Source organism: Lissotriton helveticus, assembly GCF_964261635.1.
Source record: "Lissotriton helveticus chromosome 1_1 unlocalized genomic scaffold, aLisHel1.1 SUPER_1_unloc_38, whole genome shotgun sequence".
In the NCBI taxonomy this organism is placed as follows: Eukaryota; Metazoa; Chordata; class Amphibia; order Caudata; family Salamandridae; genus Lissotriton; species Lissotriton helveticus.
This window is the reverse complement of record NW_027611679.1, coordinates 509,855-526,450: the sequence shown is the minus strand read 5'-3', so window position 1 is coordinate 526,450 and position 16,596 is coordinate 509,855. Positions and strand designations below refer to the sequence as shown.

At 43.1% G+C, this 16,596-nt stretch overlaps 2 protein-coding genes across 2 annotated transcripts in view; both read right to left on the bottom strand.

The window, feature by feature from the left end:
* LOC144805981 (uncharacterized) overlaps positions 1-16,596 on the bottom strand; it is a 955,295-nt gene that overhangs the window by 510,752 nt on the left and 427,947 nt on the right.
* Positions 2,061-16,596, bottom strand: part of LOC144805979 (uncharacterized) — a 39,475-nt gene continuing 24,939 nt past the window's right edge. Inside the window, exon 5 of the mRNA XM_078672439.1 lies at positions 2,061-9,948. Within this exon, the coding sequence (XP_078528565.1) occupies positions 6,670-8,553 (1,884 nt within the window). The 5' untranslated portion in view covers positions 8,554-9,948 and the 3' untranslated portion in view covers positions 2,061-6,669. The remainder of the gene's footprint in view (positions 9,949-16,596) is intronic.

The following is a 16,596-nucleotide window of genomic DNA, read 5'->3' as shown; positions in this document are numbered from 1 at the left end:
ATACTGTAACACAGCAAAGTTACGTATAGCAGAATTCCTAATTTCGGGCAATCTTTAAAGTTCAACAATAGAAACGTTCATAAAGAACAGGAAAGGAAACAAAGAAGGTAGGATACAGTGATTTTATTAATGTAATGCTTCCTACATATAGAAAAACAAATACAAATTATTTTGCTTAAGCAATAAAGTCCTCACATTAAAATACTAAGAGAAATATATTGAACAATAAACATTTCATATGTAATTAGAATTCAATTTGAATATTTTAACCTCCTCAGCATTATTTGACTCATGATTACAACCTGAATGCTTCCTGGAAAGGAACCACCTCATGGGGTTCAAAATCACATCTTTTCCAACAATAGGATTCAAATGATAAACTTGAATTTCAATTCAATTTATTGATTTAGGCCATTTTGGAGATCAACAATTTGAAATATATACAAAATCCATACACTTTTGTAAAATTGTCTCCTAAACTTGAATTCCATCCACTTTTTGATTAAACACTTCCCATTCCAGCAAGCATCACAAGACCACTTGTTGTTATCATCCCAATTAGTGATAATGTTTTGGCTGGCAACAACAATAAATATGTTTAGAATTTTACCTCCAAAAGCAAAAACATGCCATTTCTGAATCATGGTGCACAACAAAATGTAGGAACAGAAGGGCATCTTTTGGTGTAGCATTCATTAAGGTTTGACAAGGCTTGAAACTAGAATTCCTGATTTTTTGGACATTTAAATGTCATATTTTTGAAAGAGTTCTAATAGACCCAGCACGAGGTCCGCAAAAAATAGAAGATGACTGAATTGTACTTAGAGATTGATGTATAATACAGTGGTCAGGCAATGCTTGTGGATCTAATCTATTCAGATTTTAACTCCATAGTTTGTTCAATAAATTGACTGAGCATAATACTTGAAGGTCCATCTCTCAGATCAGTTCTATTACAGTTTTAGTTGCGATAACACTAATAGAGATCATTGATAAATAGATTTTAAAAGCCATGGGTGGAATTGATCCTTGGTCTAAATCTAGATTATTGTCTGCAATAGAAACCAGTACAAACAGATCAAATCTCAATGCATTGAATATGTTTATTTTAGTGGTTTAGAGTAAACCCAGAAGACACACATTGTTCCGGAAACTCAGAAAATGTATCTAAAGATTATGATTACATCCTATTTTATGTCCAGAGACTGCTTTAGCTGCTTTCCTGTATAAGTGACAACATTTGCAAATATATTTAACAAAACATTAACGCTGGATGTCAGAAATTCTGTCTTTAAGTATTGTGTAAGAGTTATGTGTGATGGTTTTTATTTGATCTGAAGCAACACTTACACTAAATAGGTACATGCCCCGGTTATTATTCAACTAACATTATTAGCAAACTTAATTTGGAGGGAATTGAGAAAAATGGCCTCATGTTTTATTGTTAAAAAAATCTAAGGGTTCAGTACTTCACAGAGTTTGCAAAAGCTAAACCCCTTTTTGAAATGTACTAAGCCCATTTAACAATTCAGAATTTGGAAGGGGAATGTTAATAGTTTCCCTTCTGAATATTTAATACATTGTTACGGTATGTATTGAGCTTTGAAACCATATGTCGGCTGAAAAACCATAACAGGAGGTAGTAACCCAAGGGGACATTTGTGAATCTGAAAGTAAAATGGGGTGCATTAAAAATGCCTTTATTTAAAAGCTATCACAGACACAGTAGTGTGCTGACTCCACAAGCAACCACTTTTAACAAATGGGTTATTAATACATGAACCTCAGTATTTCCTACAAATTGCTGAAATGTAGTCTCTAATATTTTTGTCATCTGCTGTAAATATTTGTTTCTATTATTTTATTTTCCATTTCAATATTGTCATGAAATGTACCTATTCTTTTGTCAAACATATTGAAATATCTTTGTCACAATTTTTGGGGCATTCTAAAAAGTGTTTTCACTCTTCTTAAGAAAAATACTGACGCGCAGTCCTGGTTTCTCCTAGATCATTTAGCTTTCTCACTAAACCAAGTGCAATATTGACTTGAGAGAGGTGGTTGTTGTAGTCGTACGCACTGGGGTTAGTTTAGAAAAGACAAATATAGAACTTCCTTAGTCTTTAGAAATAATACTTGCAAAAGTTTATGTCCAATAATTTGAGATAATTTACTGATAAAGATATCAGATAAAGATCCCCTAATTTCTTATACCTTGTGGTATCAAAAATCTGCTAGAATCAACAGACTTCTCTTCTAGATAAATCCAGGTATGAGAAGGTATTAAATGCAATTATCAACTTTCAGTTATTTTAACACATTTTCTCAGTGCACAGAGTATTTTTCCTACATTGATCACAACATTTCAAGCAATGGTCTGTGCTTAAACGTACAATGAAGGGGTAAAAATGTATTTCTACCACAATCAAGAAACCCTTGTGTCTATGAGGATTACTGCTGCAAATGAAGACCTAGCTAAGATGAAATATCCCTTTAAAGGGAAGATTTCCCTCACCCACCATAGTTGGCATGCTTCCTCATTCGGAATCTCCTCCCACCATTATACCTAGTTACAGTACAGGGTACAGCCCCCTCACTGAGAGGGAGGAGTTCAGGCATGTTTTGTTATAGAGAATGGTATACGAAATACCACAAAAATGAGCTCAGGGTAGTGGGGGCAGCAGAGTGAAAGTTAATAAGAGGTCAACATGTTTCAGCCTATTAACCCTCCAAAGAGGTGTTTGCGGCTTTCTTCAGGACCTAATCAAAAGTGCTGCTGCTCATTGTACTCAATCAATAACAAGCATTGGCATAGCCAATAGGTCTCGCCTTTGGGACCTTATAAGTGTTTAGCCATGCAGATCCAGTAACAATGTGAAATAATTTCTCTTAAAAAAGAAGACTATAAACTAACTAAGCTAGACGTGACTTTATAACTGGTTAATCAAATGTTTCTGGAGGTTTAGTATATATAAAGAACTCCTTTTTTCTATGGCGTGTCATATAAAATTGATGCTCTAAATTTTGGTAAGAGTACACAATGTCAAAAAAATTCAATACTGCTTTTATATCAATTTACTTTTGAAAGCTTGAAGTGAAAGAGAATTCTAAATGTCATTTGCTTATGAGTAGGCGCTAATGACTATTTCCAGATGACAATGTAGTTAAAACATTTTTGTAAAAGATGTGTTAGATGTATAGGTAGGGAAAATGGCTATTTTGGCCAAAGGCTCCCCTTTCTTTATGCATGCTAGTTTTAATTTGTAAACAGAATCACCATTTTTTTATGTGGTACACTGTAATGTAAGATGAATCTGTTTTACCCTTTTGATAAGCAAGAGATGACGATGAACCGTTTTTTAGTCCCTGGTTTTAAATGGATTCAGGTTGGAACAGACAAGGTGTTGGTTGACTGCCTCAGAAAATATTTGTTTCCCGCATGCTGCTTTCATGCGACTTAAATCCCTTCAGTGGAAGAGGCGGCTGCATGCCTGCAGATATGGCCAGATCATTACTTGGCTGGTTCAGTTCACCAGTGGGGCTAGAATAGAAGCTGTTAAGGGCAGGGGCTTAGCTGTCTATTGGTGCAGCAGGTGCAGTGGCACCAGGTCCCAGACGCCTTAAAGGCCCACTGAACCCTGATAACTGCTGTTTGTCACAGTTCACACAGAGGCCTGAGGGCCCCACAGAACAATGATTATTGCTGTTTTCCACAGTCCAAACAGAGGGCAGTGGTCACATTTCCTTTCTTGCCTTAGGGCCCAGGGCACACTGGCTAGGCCACTGGTTAAGGATGCAGTGGGGAAGAGGTGGGGAGACAGGTGGATATTTAAACAGCTCGACAATGACTTCATGCCTGGGTATTAAAGTATTCATCGCAATTAAAGACTGAAGCAGGAATAAATCTCATAATATAGGAAGGCCTATGTACAAATGCAGTTCGATTAGCGGCTGCCTTTTAACATCTCACTTATCACCTCTCCTAATTTTCAGTTTTATTTTAGATGCAGACTTAAATCGTGACCTATGAATATGTTTTATCTATCGTTAGGTTCCAAATGGCCCATCTTTTCCATATGCAAGTATCAGACAGGTCGGGAACGCCCAATGGCTTTGAACGTGATAAAGCCACATTAATCACTGGTCTTGAAATACAAATGGCAGCATTAAGCACGCAGAGGTGTAATCTACGTAATCTCATTATGTTCAGGGTACGGGAGGGTGTTTAGGGCGTAAAGACTTTGACAAAAACATTGCTGCCACCGTAGAAATTCAATCTTCCTTGTCCTACCTTAGTATGTAAGTAGTACCACATACTTTGTATACCTGAATTAAATAGGCACACAAAATAGTACCGTATTTAAAGGCCCAGTTCAGAATTAGAGGGAAGGTGCACTGTCCCAGACTACACAACGGTGCAGTCTTCAGCGGGTGCTGTCATGTCACACAGGGGGAGTACACCAGATTATGCTGGAAAAGCATGTGGTGCCCCAACGTAGGGGCAGTTGTAAACCACCAGTCTGCTTACAAAGTAAACCGTCTGGCAGCTATTAAACGAGGTGGCAAGTTTCCCCTGCAGGTGGTTGGGGTCTGTCACCATCCTGTCAGGTGGTGGTATACAATCAGTGCGCCTCCTGACTGCTTGTTTGCCCTTTCGCCCGTGTCAGTAATACAGTGCAGTCGCAAGACAAAAGGTTTTCCCACATTTGAACGTGGCCATGTCCAATGCAAAGGAAAGCAGGCCCGCTTAGAATCTCTCCTACGTGATCCACGCTACATAAAGGGCTACGGAAGTGTCTGCAGCCTTTTCTGTAGAACAAAAGCCAAAATGCCCATGGGAAGCAGAAAGAGGGTGCACTCTGATGCTTCATCATGTACGAAGACTTTGGCGTTTGTCTGTAGTAAGCTAGTGACAGAGTTAGTGGAGTGTTTATTGCCCTCTATGACACTCTACTTCTAAACACCTACTCCAGCTTGTACAGTGGTTATTGTCATCTGTTCACCTACATTATGCTTAATATAAATAGTGCAATTTCGGCGTTTATGTCTGCCTACAACGTGAACCTGATACAAATAGCAGTACCTACAAGGTGGATGGTACAATTCAACAAGAGTCTAGGATATTCCAGCACAGATGACTTTGCATCAACATTACGGGGCATCAGTCTTGATGGCAAGCCAACTTTGTATACATTATTATCAGAGACTATACTTGCCTTTTGGATACAACTTTACAACAGAATTTTATGAATTTTCATACAGTTGTATTTATATAATAAAACAACCTACCCACAATAATTGATATATCTATTAATCTTTTTGGGTTCTGGAGTAGCATGCTACTTGCTGAAAAGCGCTTCAACACTTCATCAGGGGTAGCAAGCGCTCTATAAATGCAAAACCTTCCCTCTTCCATCCCTCCACTCTCTTTTTCAACCCAACTAACAGACCAACATGTCCAGCTCTCAAATACATTTTCTATTTCCCTACACTAATTCACCACTAATCTTTTTTGGATCCTGGAGTAGCGTGCTACTAGCTGAAAAAGCGCTTCAAATTGACCCTAACGCACTCCGCTGCTCGCAGAACTCTGCGTTGAGCGGTTGAGTTGTTTGACACTTTGCGGAGTTCTTCTTCGCGGAACACCGCCTAGGCCTAATCTTATCATGAAAATCTAGATTTCAGTCATAGGTTAAGAAACAAGTGTGAGTAGAAACATTTTGGGTGGAGAAAATTTAAGACATTAATATTGTGAATTTTTTGTTAATTAGTTGATGTTTGCAAGTACGAACACTTCTCTGTGTCAAGTAAAGACCTTGAGAGTTTTGTAACTTTCAGATACTCAAATTGTGGATTTTGTTGCAATTAAAACATTTTCAAGGCCTGAAATTTCTTTGGAGGTTGCATGCGGGCAGCCTAAGTTATCCTGCAAGAATTTCTTGATGAATCCTATTGCAACTACAATATGTGCTCTCTCATGTAAAGTCAGGTTGTTAGAAGCTTTTCTGCAACTCAAGATACGCCTTACTTTTCACCTGGTGTGGGTGCATTTCTCATGTTTAGTGAGATCTCCTTTCTGAGTATAACGTTTCTGGCTTTCCCCTCCTGTATAAGGCTTTAGTCCAGTGTGAATTCTCTCATGTGAAATGACATTGTATTCGTGAATAAACCTTATCTGACATTACGAACATACATAAGGCTTTTTTCTCCCTTGTGAGTTTGCTCCTGACTAGTGAGAAGTAATTTGTGACCAAAACTTTGCTTGCAGTTCGAGCACTCATAAGGTTTTTCCCCAGAGTGGGATCTCTCATGAAGCATAACTGTGTCTTTCAGATGCAAGCTTTTATGGCATAAGGATTTTCTCCAGTGTGGAGTTTCTCATGGTGAGATAGCGTTTTTCTCTGCAGCTTTTCTGGCATTCAGAGTACTCATAAGGTTTTCATCAGTATGAAGTTGATTATGGTTAATGAGGCTGTGCCTGTCAAAAAATAGGAATTTCTGCCATTCACAGCATAGGTAATGTTTTTTCCCTGTGCGCGTCTGCTTATGTAGAGTGAGATTGCATTTAAAATCGATGCTTTTCTGGCACTTGAAGCACTGAAGTATTTTTGATGGTGTGTTTTCTTATGGTGCATGTAACCATCACTACCTCTGAATCTATTCTGACATTTAGAGCACTGATAATGTTTTTCCCCCAGTGTGGAGTCTCACATGTGCAGTGAGATCAAATTTACGGCTGAAACATTTTTGGCATTCGGAGCACTGATAAGGTTTTTCCCCAGTGTGGGTTCTTATATGGTGAGTGAGGTTGATTTTTTCACTGAAACATTTGTGGCATTCAATGCACTGATAAGGTTTTTCCCCAGTGTGGGTTCTTGTATGCCGAGTGAGTATTCTTTTTTCACTGAAACATTTGTGGCATTCAATGCACTGATAAGGTTTTTCCCCAGTGTGGAATCGCACATGTGCAGTTAGAAGTGATTTAAATTTGAAATCTTTTGGGCATTCAGAGCACTGATAAGGTTTTTCCCCAGTGTGGATTCTTATGTGCCGTGTGAGACTACTTTTTATATTGAAACATTTCTGGCATTCAGAGCACTGATAAGGTTGTTCCACAGAATGGGTTATTGAATGTTGAGAAAGACTGTGTTGGTTACAAAACCTTTCCTGGCTTTCAGAGCACTGATAAGGTTTTTCCCCAGTGTGGAATCTCACATGTGCAGTTAGAAGTGATTTACGGTTGAAATATTTTGGGCATTCAGAGCACTGATAAGGGTTTTCCCCAGTGTGGATTCTTATGTGCTGTGTGAGACTACTTTTTAAACTGAAACATTTCTGGCATTCAGAGCACTGATAAGGTTTTTCCCCAGTGTGGCTTCTTATATGCACCGTGAGATGGCGTTTTTCATTGAAACATTTCTGGCATTCAGAGCACTGATAAGGTTGTTCCACAGAATGGGTCATTGCATGTTGAGAAAGACTTTGTTTGTTACAAAACCTTTTCTGGCATTCAGAGCACTGATAAGGTTTTTCCCCAGTGTGGACTCTTGTATGTTCAGTGAGTCTGATTTTTACACTGAAACATTTCTGGCATTCAGAGCACTGAAAAGGTTTCTCCCCAGTGTGGGTTCTTATATGATGAGTGAGACTGTTTTTGTCAATGAAACATTTCTGGCATTCCGAGCACTGATAAGGTTTCTCTCCTGTGTGGGTTCTTCTATGCCGAGTGAGACTGTTTTTGCCAATGAAACATTTCTGGCATTCCGAGCACTGATAAGGTTTTTCCCCAGTGTGGGTTCTTATATGATGAATGAGATTGTTTTTTGTACTGAAACATTTGTGGCATTCAGAGCACTGGTAAAGTTTTTCCCCAGTGTGGGTTAATACATGTTGAGAAAGACTTTGTTTTTTACAAAACCTTTTCTGGCATTCAGAGCACTGATAAGGTTTTTCCCCAGTGTGGGTCCTTGTATGTACAGTAAGGTCTCTTTTTTCACTGAAATATTTCTGGCATTCAGAGCACTGGTAAGGTTTTTCCACAGAGGGGTTTAATACATGTCGATATAGACTCGCTTTTAAACTAAACCTTTTCTGGCATTCAGAGCACTGGTAAGGTTGTTCGCCAGAGTGGGTTATTACATGTCGAGAAAGACTTTGTTTGTTACAAAACCTTTCTTGGCATTCAGAGCACTGATAAGGTTTTTCCCCAGTGTGGATTCTTGTATGTTCAGTGAGTTTGCCTTTGCAACTGAAACATTTCTGGCATTCAGAGCACTGAAAAGGTTTATCCCCAGTGTGGGCTCTTCTATGCTGAGTGAGACTGTATTTGTAAATGAAACTTTTCTGGCATTCAGAGCACTGGTAAGGTTTGTCCCCAGTGTGGATTCTCATATGCTCAGTGAGATACGATTTACGGCTGAAATTTTTTTGGCATACTTTGCACCGAGAGTGGTTTTCCCCAGTGTGGATTCTCATATGCTCAGTGAGATACGATTTACGGCTGAAACTTTTTTGGCATACTTTGCACGGAGAGAGGTTTTTCCCAGTGTGCATTCTCTCAAATTCAGTGAGATGAGATTTATGGCTGAATCTTTTTTGGCACAGGTAACTTTTTTCCCCAACTTGGGTTATTTTGCTTTGATTGAGGCGTGTTTTAACACTGAATTTGTTCTCACAGCCAGTGTTTTATAAGGTGTATTCCTAGAGTTAATATCTCTACATTTAGTTTTCTCTTGCTTATATGCCACAGTAAGAGTGAACCCGATTTTAGAGTCGGGCTTGTTTAGATAATGTTCTGCATTTATCTCTAAAAGAAATTGTGTGTAATCTTCTTAACACTTGAATTGAGCAAAATATGTCTGGATGCAGCCCTTTAAAACCTGTTGAAATGTTTCTAGCAGATAACAGTCTTTTGGTTATAGCCTCTCCGGCAGCAACTTATTTTGTGACTGAAGTTTTTGTCAAATCTATTTGTATAGGTTCTTATCAATGCAGTGATAAGGTGTTAGTTTGGTATTTAATGATTAAACTGAGAAGTACCTTTTTGTAATGGCAGTAACTGAGGGCGTTAGAACATGCACAGTAATATTGTGGCTCACCAGTCGCAGAACATCAGTTCCTTTTACCCTTTCTATGTTTGGTGTAAGGTTAAGGATTGTAGTTCTGAAGACGAGGATTTATTTAATTAGCTATAGCGCAACGGTGCTCATTTAATCAGTTTTTATATTTAACAGTTTTACATATCACTCCTGCACAACAGATAATGTTGAGGCGATTTACATAGAATTGCAGAACAGTACACAATAAAAAGGAAACAATCTGAGATGGTCATGAACACAATAAAGTGGTGAAATTTTAAGGTTTCGCCAGAGTGATCAGAGTGGGTCGGGGTGTTATATCCCGAGGCAGATAGTCTCAAACTTGCGTAACTGGTTAAAAACGGTTGTTGAACAAAGGTGATTTTCCAATCTTTTGGATGTTAGCGTGTCAGCTTCGGAGTCTTCTATCAGTGTCTTTTCTTTGATGGTTTGCAGAAGAAACCTTTTGTTATATCTTTCTTTTATGCAGTGAGTGCTTCCACTCTGGAATTACATGAGGCTTTAGATCATGCATGCTTTAGATGAACGTTATTCTGTCATGCTGAGGCAATTTGTCTTTCTGATAATATTTCGGATGAGGATGTTGTGATTGGTCTTTCTGGCATTATTTCTGATGCTGTGAGGACAGATATGACTTTGCTCTGGGTTAACGAAATGCAAAATTAGAGACTTCACTTACAGGTATAGTACTTTCCTCTGCTCCCACACCCTCGCCACACCTAGATTTTGGAAATTGTTTAAACTTAGAATGCTGGATGTCCTTCAGTTTTTCAAAATAATCCTTCTTATGGCACTAACATTCAGTTGGCTGGTGCTAAATCTTGCTTTCTTCGTCCATAATTTCAATCACCTATAGTATTAAAATTAAATAGATAATACATGTAAATATTCCCAAAAATTAATTTACAAGTCATATCAATGCAGAATTGCAGAATATTGAAAGTGTTGAGCTGTTCTTCAGACAGAGCAGAGTGTAGAATGGTAGCCTGAGAGTACTTGGATGTAGGAGTGAGGATTTGTAGAATTTCCAACATTTTATTAAGCTCAGAAAGGATACATGTACCCTATGGACTTGTAACATAGAATCCCAAAAGCAGACATTAAAGTCATATGGACTGGCACCAAAAAGATATTGAAAATAGAATACTATTAATTAATTTTTAATGTAGATTTCTAGGATGGGAATTTCCCCTCCACGGACAACAGGCGTTTCCCCCTGCCCTAAGTTACCACCTACTTGTATCTGGTAACCTGACGTTTGAGCTCTGGCCTCTGCCGCACGCAAATCTATTGTGTGTTGCGAGGACTATGCCTAGACCTATCCCTCAACTATGGTCCAGAGTATGAATCAAGGGCAATGAAATTAAGGAGAATTTTCATGTGTTCATTTTATTCCACCTGATTATCAGTCGTTAGGCTTGTCTGCACCTGGATTTAGAAAAACAGGACACAATTTTTTTTCAGACAGAAAAATTAGACTGAAAAGACCCACAAGACTCGGTGCAGCACAAGCAGCCAAGACTTATGTTGTTTTTTTACTAACTGGGGGAAACACACAATTCTTCCCTCTGTTAGAAATATCTTTCCCCTTCCCTCCCCTTCTTCGCCAATCTCCCCCCCAACCAACCACATGCATATATCTACCTCCTGCTTAAAACAAGTGGTAAATAAAAGCAGAAAAACAGTATGAAATAGTGAATGGCATGTGGTTTGACAGGCAGAAGAATCTGTTCCTCGTGGCAACTCCCCAGTACATGGCGTCAAAGCTGTAACTGCACGTTACTGGGATAAATCTACCACAAACCCATTACGTGAGATTTTTCTGCGACCCCAGTGCTGTGCAACTTCTAACAAGGGACTATGAGAGATCTTGGACCGGTCCTGTGACCTGGAGGGTCACACCCAGTGTGCCCTCATTTAAGGCAGCCAGCGCCAGGAAGCCTCGGCGTCAGTGCGCTTTATAAATTGCACCTAAGATAGGATAAGATAAGGCAGAGGACTGTCATGGGTTTAACAGCTAGAGCGGTGATGGCAATGCACCCTGTTGTAAGGATCAATAGCCTGATTAGATCTTTGCATCATGGTCAGTGGAGTGGCTTCCTACTGACACACCCATGTAATGCTCCATTTCTATACCTGTGCCCAGACTTTGCGATAACATCAAGTGCATGTTTAGGGTGTTGGTGTGCGTAGCATAAATGCAATGTGAGAGTGCGACAGAGTAAACACCATCTCCTGCCTGCCAGTTGTGTATGCAAGTGGGACCATCTATCCCTCTTTTATACCATAGTTCAAAGTCCTCTGTTACCAAGGAATAATGTGCTCTACAAAGTACGCAGGTGCCTGCTGGGACACCAGGGATGGTGTCAGCCTATCTAGTTGAGGGGACATCACCTGCACCTGCAGGCTGAATTACTTAATGAAGAAGCTGTGTATCTGTCCTGAAGAGCCTAGAAGTCTGCCTAGAAGCCTGCCTGTCTGGTAAGAAAGGGAAGGGAGTTTGACTATCCAGCAGGAGGACAAGGCTGTCCTGGAAGAAGCAAGGTCTGGCATATCTCCGTTATCTGTAGGGCGGACCGGAAAGCCATCCAGCAGGACCAGCTAGTCTGAGGGACTTCCCGCCCCGCCAAGACTCTCCCAACAGTTCAAGGAAAAAATAAAACTCCACGACAAAGTGATTGTTGAGGCCCAGTAGGACGATTGTGTGCTGCCAACGGCGTGTTCAAGGTTGCATTTGCCATATTCCTAACACAACAGGGTCTGAATCTACAAGCTTCCTGGAGAGCATGTGTTGGGCTTTTAGCTGCTGAATTTCTGACTACTCTTTGTCAGATGCCCATGAGGGACTACAACTATCCAAGTGTCGAACACCCTGTCTGAGCTTACGCCTGTGGTCCAGCCGGCCACAGTGTGGGCTCAATTGCTGACGGTCGGGCCTCCAGAGGGGGCTGCACTTACAGACAGGCCAGGTGTGACTGCTACCTTGGGACTGCTAATCTTCTGGCAACTGCAAAGAAAAGACAGAGTGTGTGCCCTGAGTGTGTACTGTATGCAGCCTTACATCCAGGACAAAAGCGCTCCACAAAAGCCTGCTGGTGGGTCACTGCTCTCTCGAGTCTTCGGGCGTGCCATTCAAGTGCCGGGAAACAGGAAAGAGACCCAGACAAGACAGACTCATCCTGTGGAAGGACAAGACGCTTACGACAGAGCATATACGCATTGGGGTGACTGGAGTGACAGAACTGCACCTATACTATATTCATGATACTCTTAAATGAACCCTAGAGGGGAAGAGGGTATCAGAATCGGACGCACCTGTCTACAGCACATGGTAGTCTGGCATGCCTGCACCATCCTTTCACCCAGACTGTCCATAAAGTTGATTTTAGAGCCAATACGCACATAGCAGGGGGAATCTCAGACCATTCGCTGGTGGAGGTGCAAAGTCATCAATGGAGCGCACACCGCTAGCCCCTCCTCTGGATCGCCCCTCGGGACTCTGGTACTTGTAGTTCTTTAGTGAATCACCCAGGTGGGTGCAAGTCGGTACTTGTTGGACTGATGAATCTCCAGACCCGATACATGTCCCGGGTTTTAGGATATCGCCCGAGACATGTCTCGGGTTTCGGGATAACTTCCCTCATCAGTAGAGAAAGATCGTTAGGGGTGGAAGAGAAGGCCGCCACACAACAGTCAAAGGCCTCGAAGCCAGAACCGGTACGCAGGTGCGTCGTCCAAGAGCCCGTCGGCCCAAAGCTCAAGGGAGCCATATTGTGTTTAGTCATCAATGGAGTGCACACCGCTAGCCCCTCCTCCGGATCGCCCCTCGGGACTCTGGTACTTGTAGTTCTTTAGTGGATCACCCAGGTGGGTGCAAGTCGGTACTTGTTGGACTGATGAATCTCTAGACCCGATACATGTTCCGGGTTTTAGGATATCGCCCGAGACATGTCTCGGGTTTCGGGATAACTTCCCTGATCAGTAGAAGATCGTTAGGGGTGGAAGAGAAGGCCGCCACACAACAGTCAAAGGCCTCGATCCCAGAACCGGCACGCAGGTGCATCGTCCAAGAGCCCGTCGGCCCAAAGCTCAAGGGAGCCATATTGTGTTTAGTCATCAATGGAGCGCACACCGCTAGCCCCTCCTCCGGATCGCCCCCTCAGGACTCTGGTACTTGTAGTTCTTTAGTGGATCACCCAGGTGGGTGCAAGTCGGTACTTGTTGGACTGATGAATCTCTACACCCGATACATGTTCCGGGTTTTAGGATATCGCCCGAGACATGTCTCGGGTTTCGGGATAACTTCACGATCAGTAGAAGATCGTTAGGGGTGGAAGAGAAGGCCGCCACACAACAGTCAAAGGCCTCGATGTCAGAACCGGCACGCAGGTGCATCGTCCAAGAGCCCGTCGGCCCAAAGCTCAAGGGAGCCATATTGTGTTTAGTCATCAATGGAGCGCACACTGCTAGCCCCTCCTCCGGATCGCCCCCTCAGGACTCTGGTACTTGTAGTTCTTTAGTGAATCACCCAGGTGGGTGCAAGTCGGTACTTGTTGGACTGATGAATCTCCAGACCCGATACATGTCCCGGGTTTTAGGATATCGCCCGAGACATGTCTCGGGTTTCGGGATAACTTCCCTCATCAGTAGAGAAAGATTGTTAGGGGTGGAAGAGAAGGCCGCCACACAACAGTCAAAGGCCTCGAAGCCAGAACCGGTACGCAGGTGCGTCGTCCAAGAGCCCGTCGGCCCAAAGCTCAAGGGAGCCATATTGTGTTTAGTCATCAATGGAGTGCACACCGCTAGCCCCTCCTCCGGATCGCCCCTCGGGACTCTGGTACTTGTAGTTCTTTAGTGGATCACCCAGGTGGGTGCAAGTCGGTACTTGTTGGACTGATGAATCTCTAGACCCGATACATGTTCCGGGTTTTAGGATATCGCCCGAGACATGTCTCGGGTTTCGGGATAACTTCACGATCAGTAGAAGATCGTTAGGGGTGGAAGAGAAGGCCGCCACACAACAGTCAAAGGCCTCGATGTCAGAACCGGCACGCAGGTGCATCGTCCAAGAGCCCGTCGGCCCAAAGCTCAAGGGAGCCATATTGTGTTTAGTCATCAATGGAGCGCACACTGCTAGCCCCTCCTCCGGATCGCCCCCTCAGGACTCTGGTACTTGTAGTTCTTTAGTGGATCACCCAGGTGGGTGCAAGTCGGTACTTGTTGGACTGATGAATCTCTACACCCGATACATGTCCCGGGTTTTAGGATATCGCCCGAGACATGTCTCGGGTTTCGGGATAACTTCCCTCATCAGTAGAGAAAGATCGTTAGGGGTGGAAGAGAAGGCCGCCACACAACAGTCAAAGGCCTCGATGCCAGAACCGGCACGCAGGTGCGTCGTCCAAGAGCCCGTCGGCCCAAAGCTCAAGGGAGCCATATTGTGTTTAGTCATCAATGGAGCGCACACCGCTAGCCCCTCCTCCGGATCGCCCCTCGGGACTCTGGTACTTGGTAGTTCTTTAGTGGATCACCCAGGTGGGTGCAAGTCGGTGCTTGTTGGACTGATGAATCTCTAGACCCGATACATGTCCCGGGTTTTAGGATATCCCCCAAGACATGTCTCGGGTTTCGGGATAACTTCCCTCATCAGTAAAGAAAGATTGTTAGGGGTGGAAGAGAAGGCCGCCACACAACAGTCAAAGGCCTCTGTGGTAAATAATAATTACCGGGACTATTTTTCTATGCATTAAATGATTATAAGAACAGCTCAATAAATGAGAGGCAGAGTCCGTGGTATCTGAGTCATACGGGCTTTAATTAAGTGGCTCGAGCCAATGGACATCGGGTTCCATCACCTACTAAGGTTCAGGAAGGGACATTCAACATTTCATTAACATCATACAATATATATAGTAGAACCGTACAGTTGCATTGAATACAGTAGGCGTAACAAGTGAAAAAAGAAAGATAAGAACATATGGGCGTAAAAGAAGGCGTGCACAGGGCGTGCACGGAGGTGTGTGATGTAGACGTCACAGAAGTGTCATAAGTGGGTGGACACATGGAGGGGGTTTCATGGGCAGCTGGAACCTTTAACCTACTGGTGCGCGCAAAACGAGTCATGACGTGTAACTGGGGAGGGCTGGGGGGCGCTGACTTCTAGCACTAGTAGAGGAGACTGAAGTCTGGGATGTCAGAACGACCTGTACCTATAGCGTATCTGATATCTTGTGATTGGAGTACATGTTGCTTGATTCTAAAAGTCATCAGGGCAAAGGCTAGTGTATGCATATATTTCTTTATGTATTGCGTGGGCTATGAATCTTCTATGGATACTAATTCAGTAAATCACTTGCATGGAGACAGAAAGACTGGACTGTAGACGGATATGTTTATCCTGTTCGTTAGCTAGGAATGTGGCTCCGGGGAGCTGAACAGATAACTGTAGGCATAATATATTCTTGGCAAGCAGGCCAGGCCGAGCCGGGCACCGCGTTGCTTGGCAGGAAGTAAGGGAAGGGTCAGGGATGCGGGCGGGGCTGCATCTCTCGGAACGTTTCAGGAGGCTTGAGGCCTGGATCTTGTGTCCGGGCCCTGTGGAGCCTTAGAAACGGGTGCATCTCGATGATTTAACGTGCACCATGTAAAGACGTTGGCAACATAGGCCTAAAAGCCTAATTCACGTTGCTTTCACGGAGGACTGGATAACTGACATATTAACGTTGGACGCAACTGCAAAGGCGTCTTTATTTTCGGCCATGGAGGGAAAATGCATGGAGATCATGCATATATATTACATGATGGGGAACACGTAGGGGACACATAGCAGGGCAAAATTCAGTTTTCCTCACCTCGATGCCAGAACCGGCACGCAGGTGCGTCGTCCAAGAGCCCGTCGGCCCAAAGCTCAAGGGAGCCATATTGTGTTTAGTCATCAGTGGAGCGCACACCGCTAGCCCCTCCTCCGGATCGCCCCTCGGGACTCTGGTACTTGTAGTTCTTTAGTGGATCACCCAGGTGGGTGCAAGTCGGTACTTGTGGACTGATGAATCTCTAGACCCGATACATGTCCCGGGTTTTAGGATATCGCCCGAGACATGTCTCGGGTTTCGGGATAACTTCCCTCATCAGTAGAGAAAGATCGTTAGGGGTGGAAGAGAAGGCCGCCACACAACAGTCAAAGGCCTCGATGCCAGAACCGGCACGCAGGTGCGTCGTCCAAGAGCCCGTCGGCCCAAAGCTCAAGGGAGCCATATTGTGTTTAGTCATCAATGGAGCGCACACCGCTAGCCCCTCCTCCGGATCGCCCCTCGGGACTCTGGTACTTGTAGTTCTTTAGTGGATCACCCAGGTGGGTGCAAGTCGGTACTTGTTGGTCTGATGAATCTCTAGACTCGATACATGTCCCGGGTTTTAGGATATCGCCCGAGACATGTCTCGGGTTTCGGGATAACTTCCCTCATCAGTAGAGAAAGATCGTTAGGTGTGGAAGAGAAGG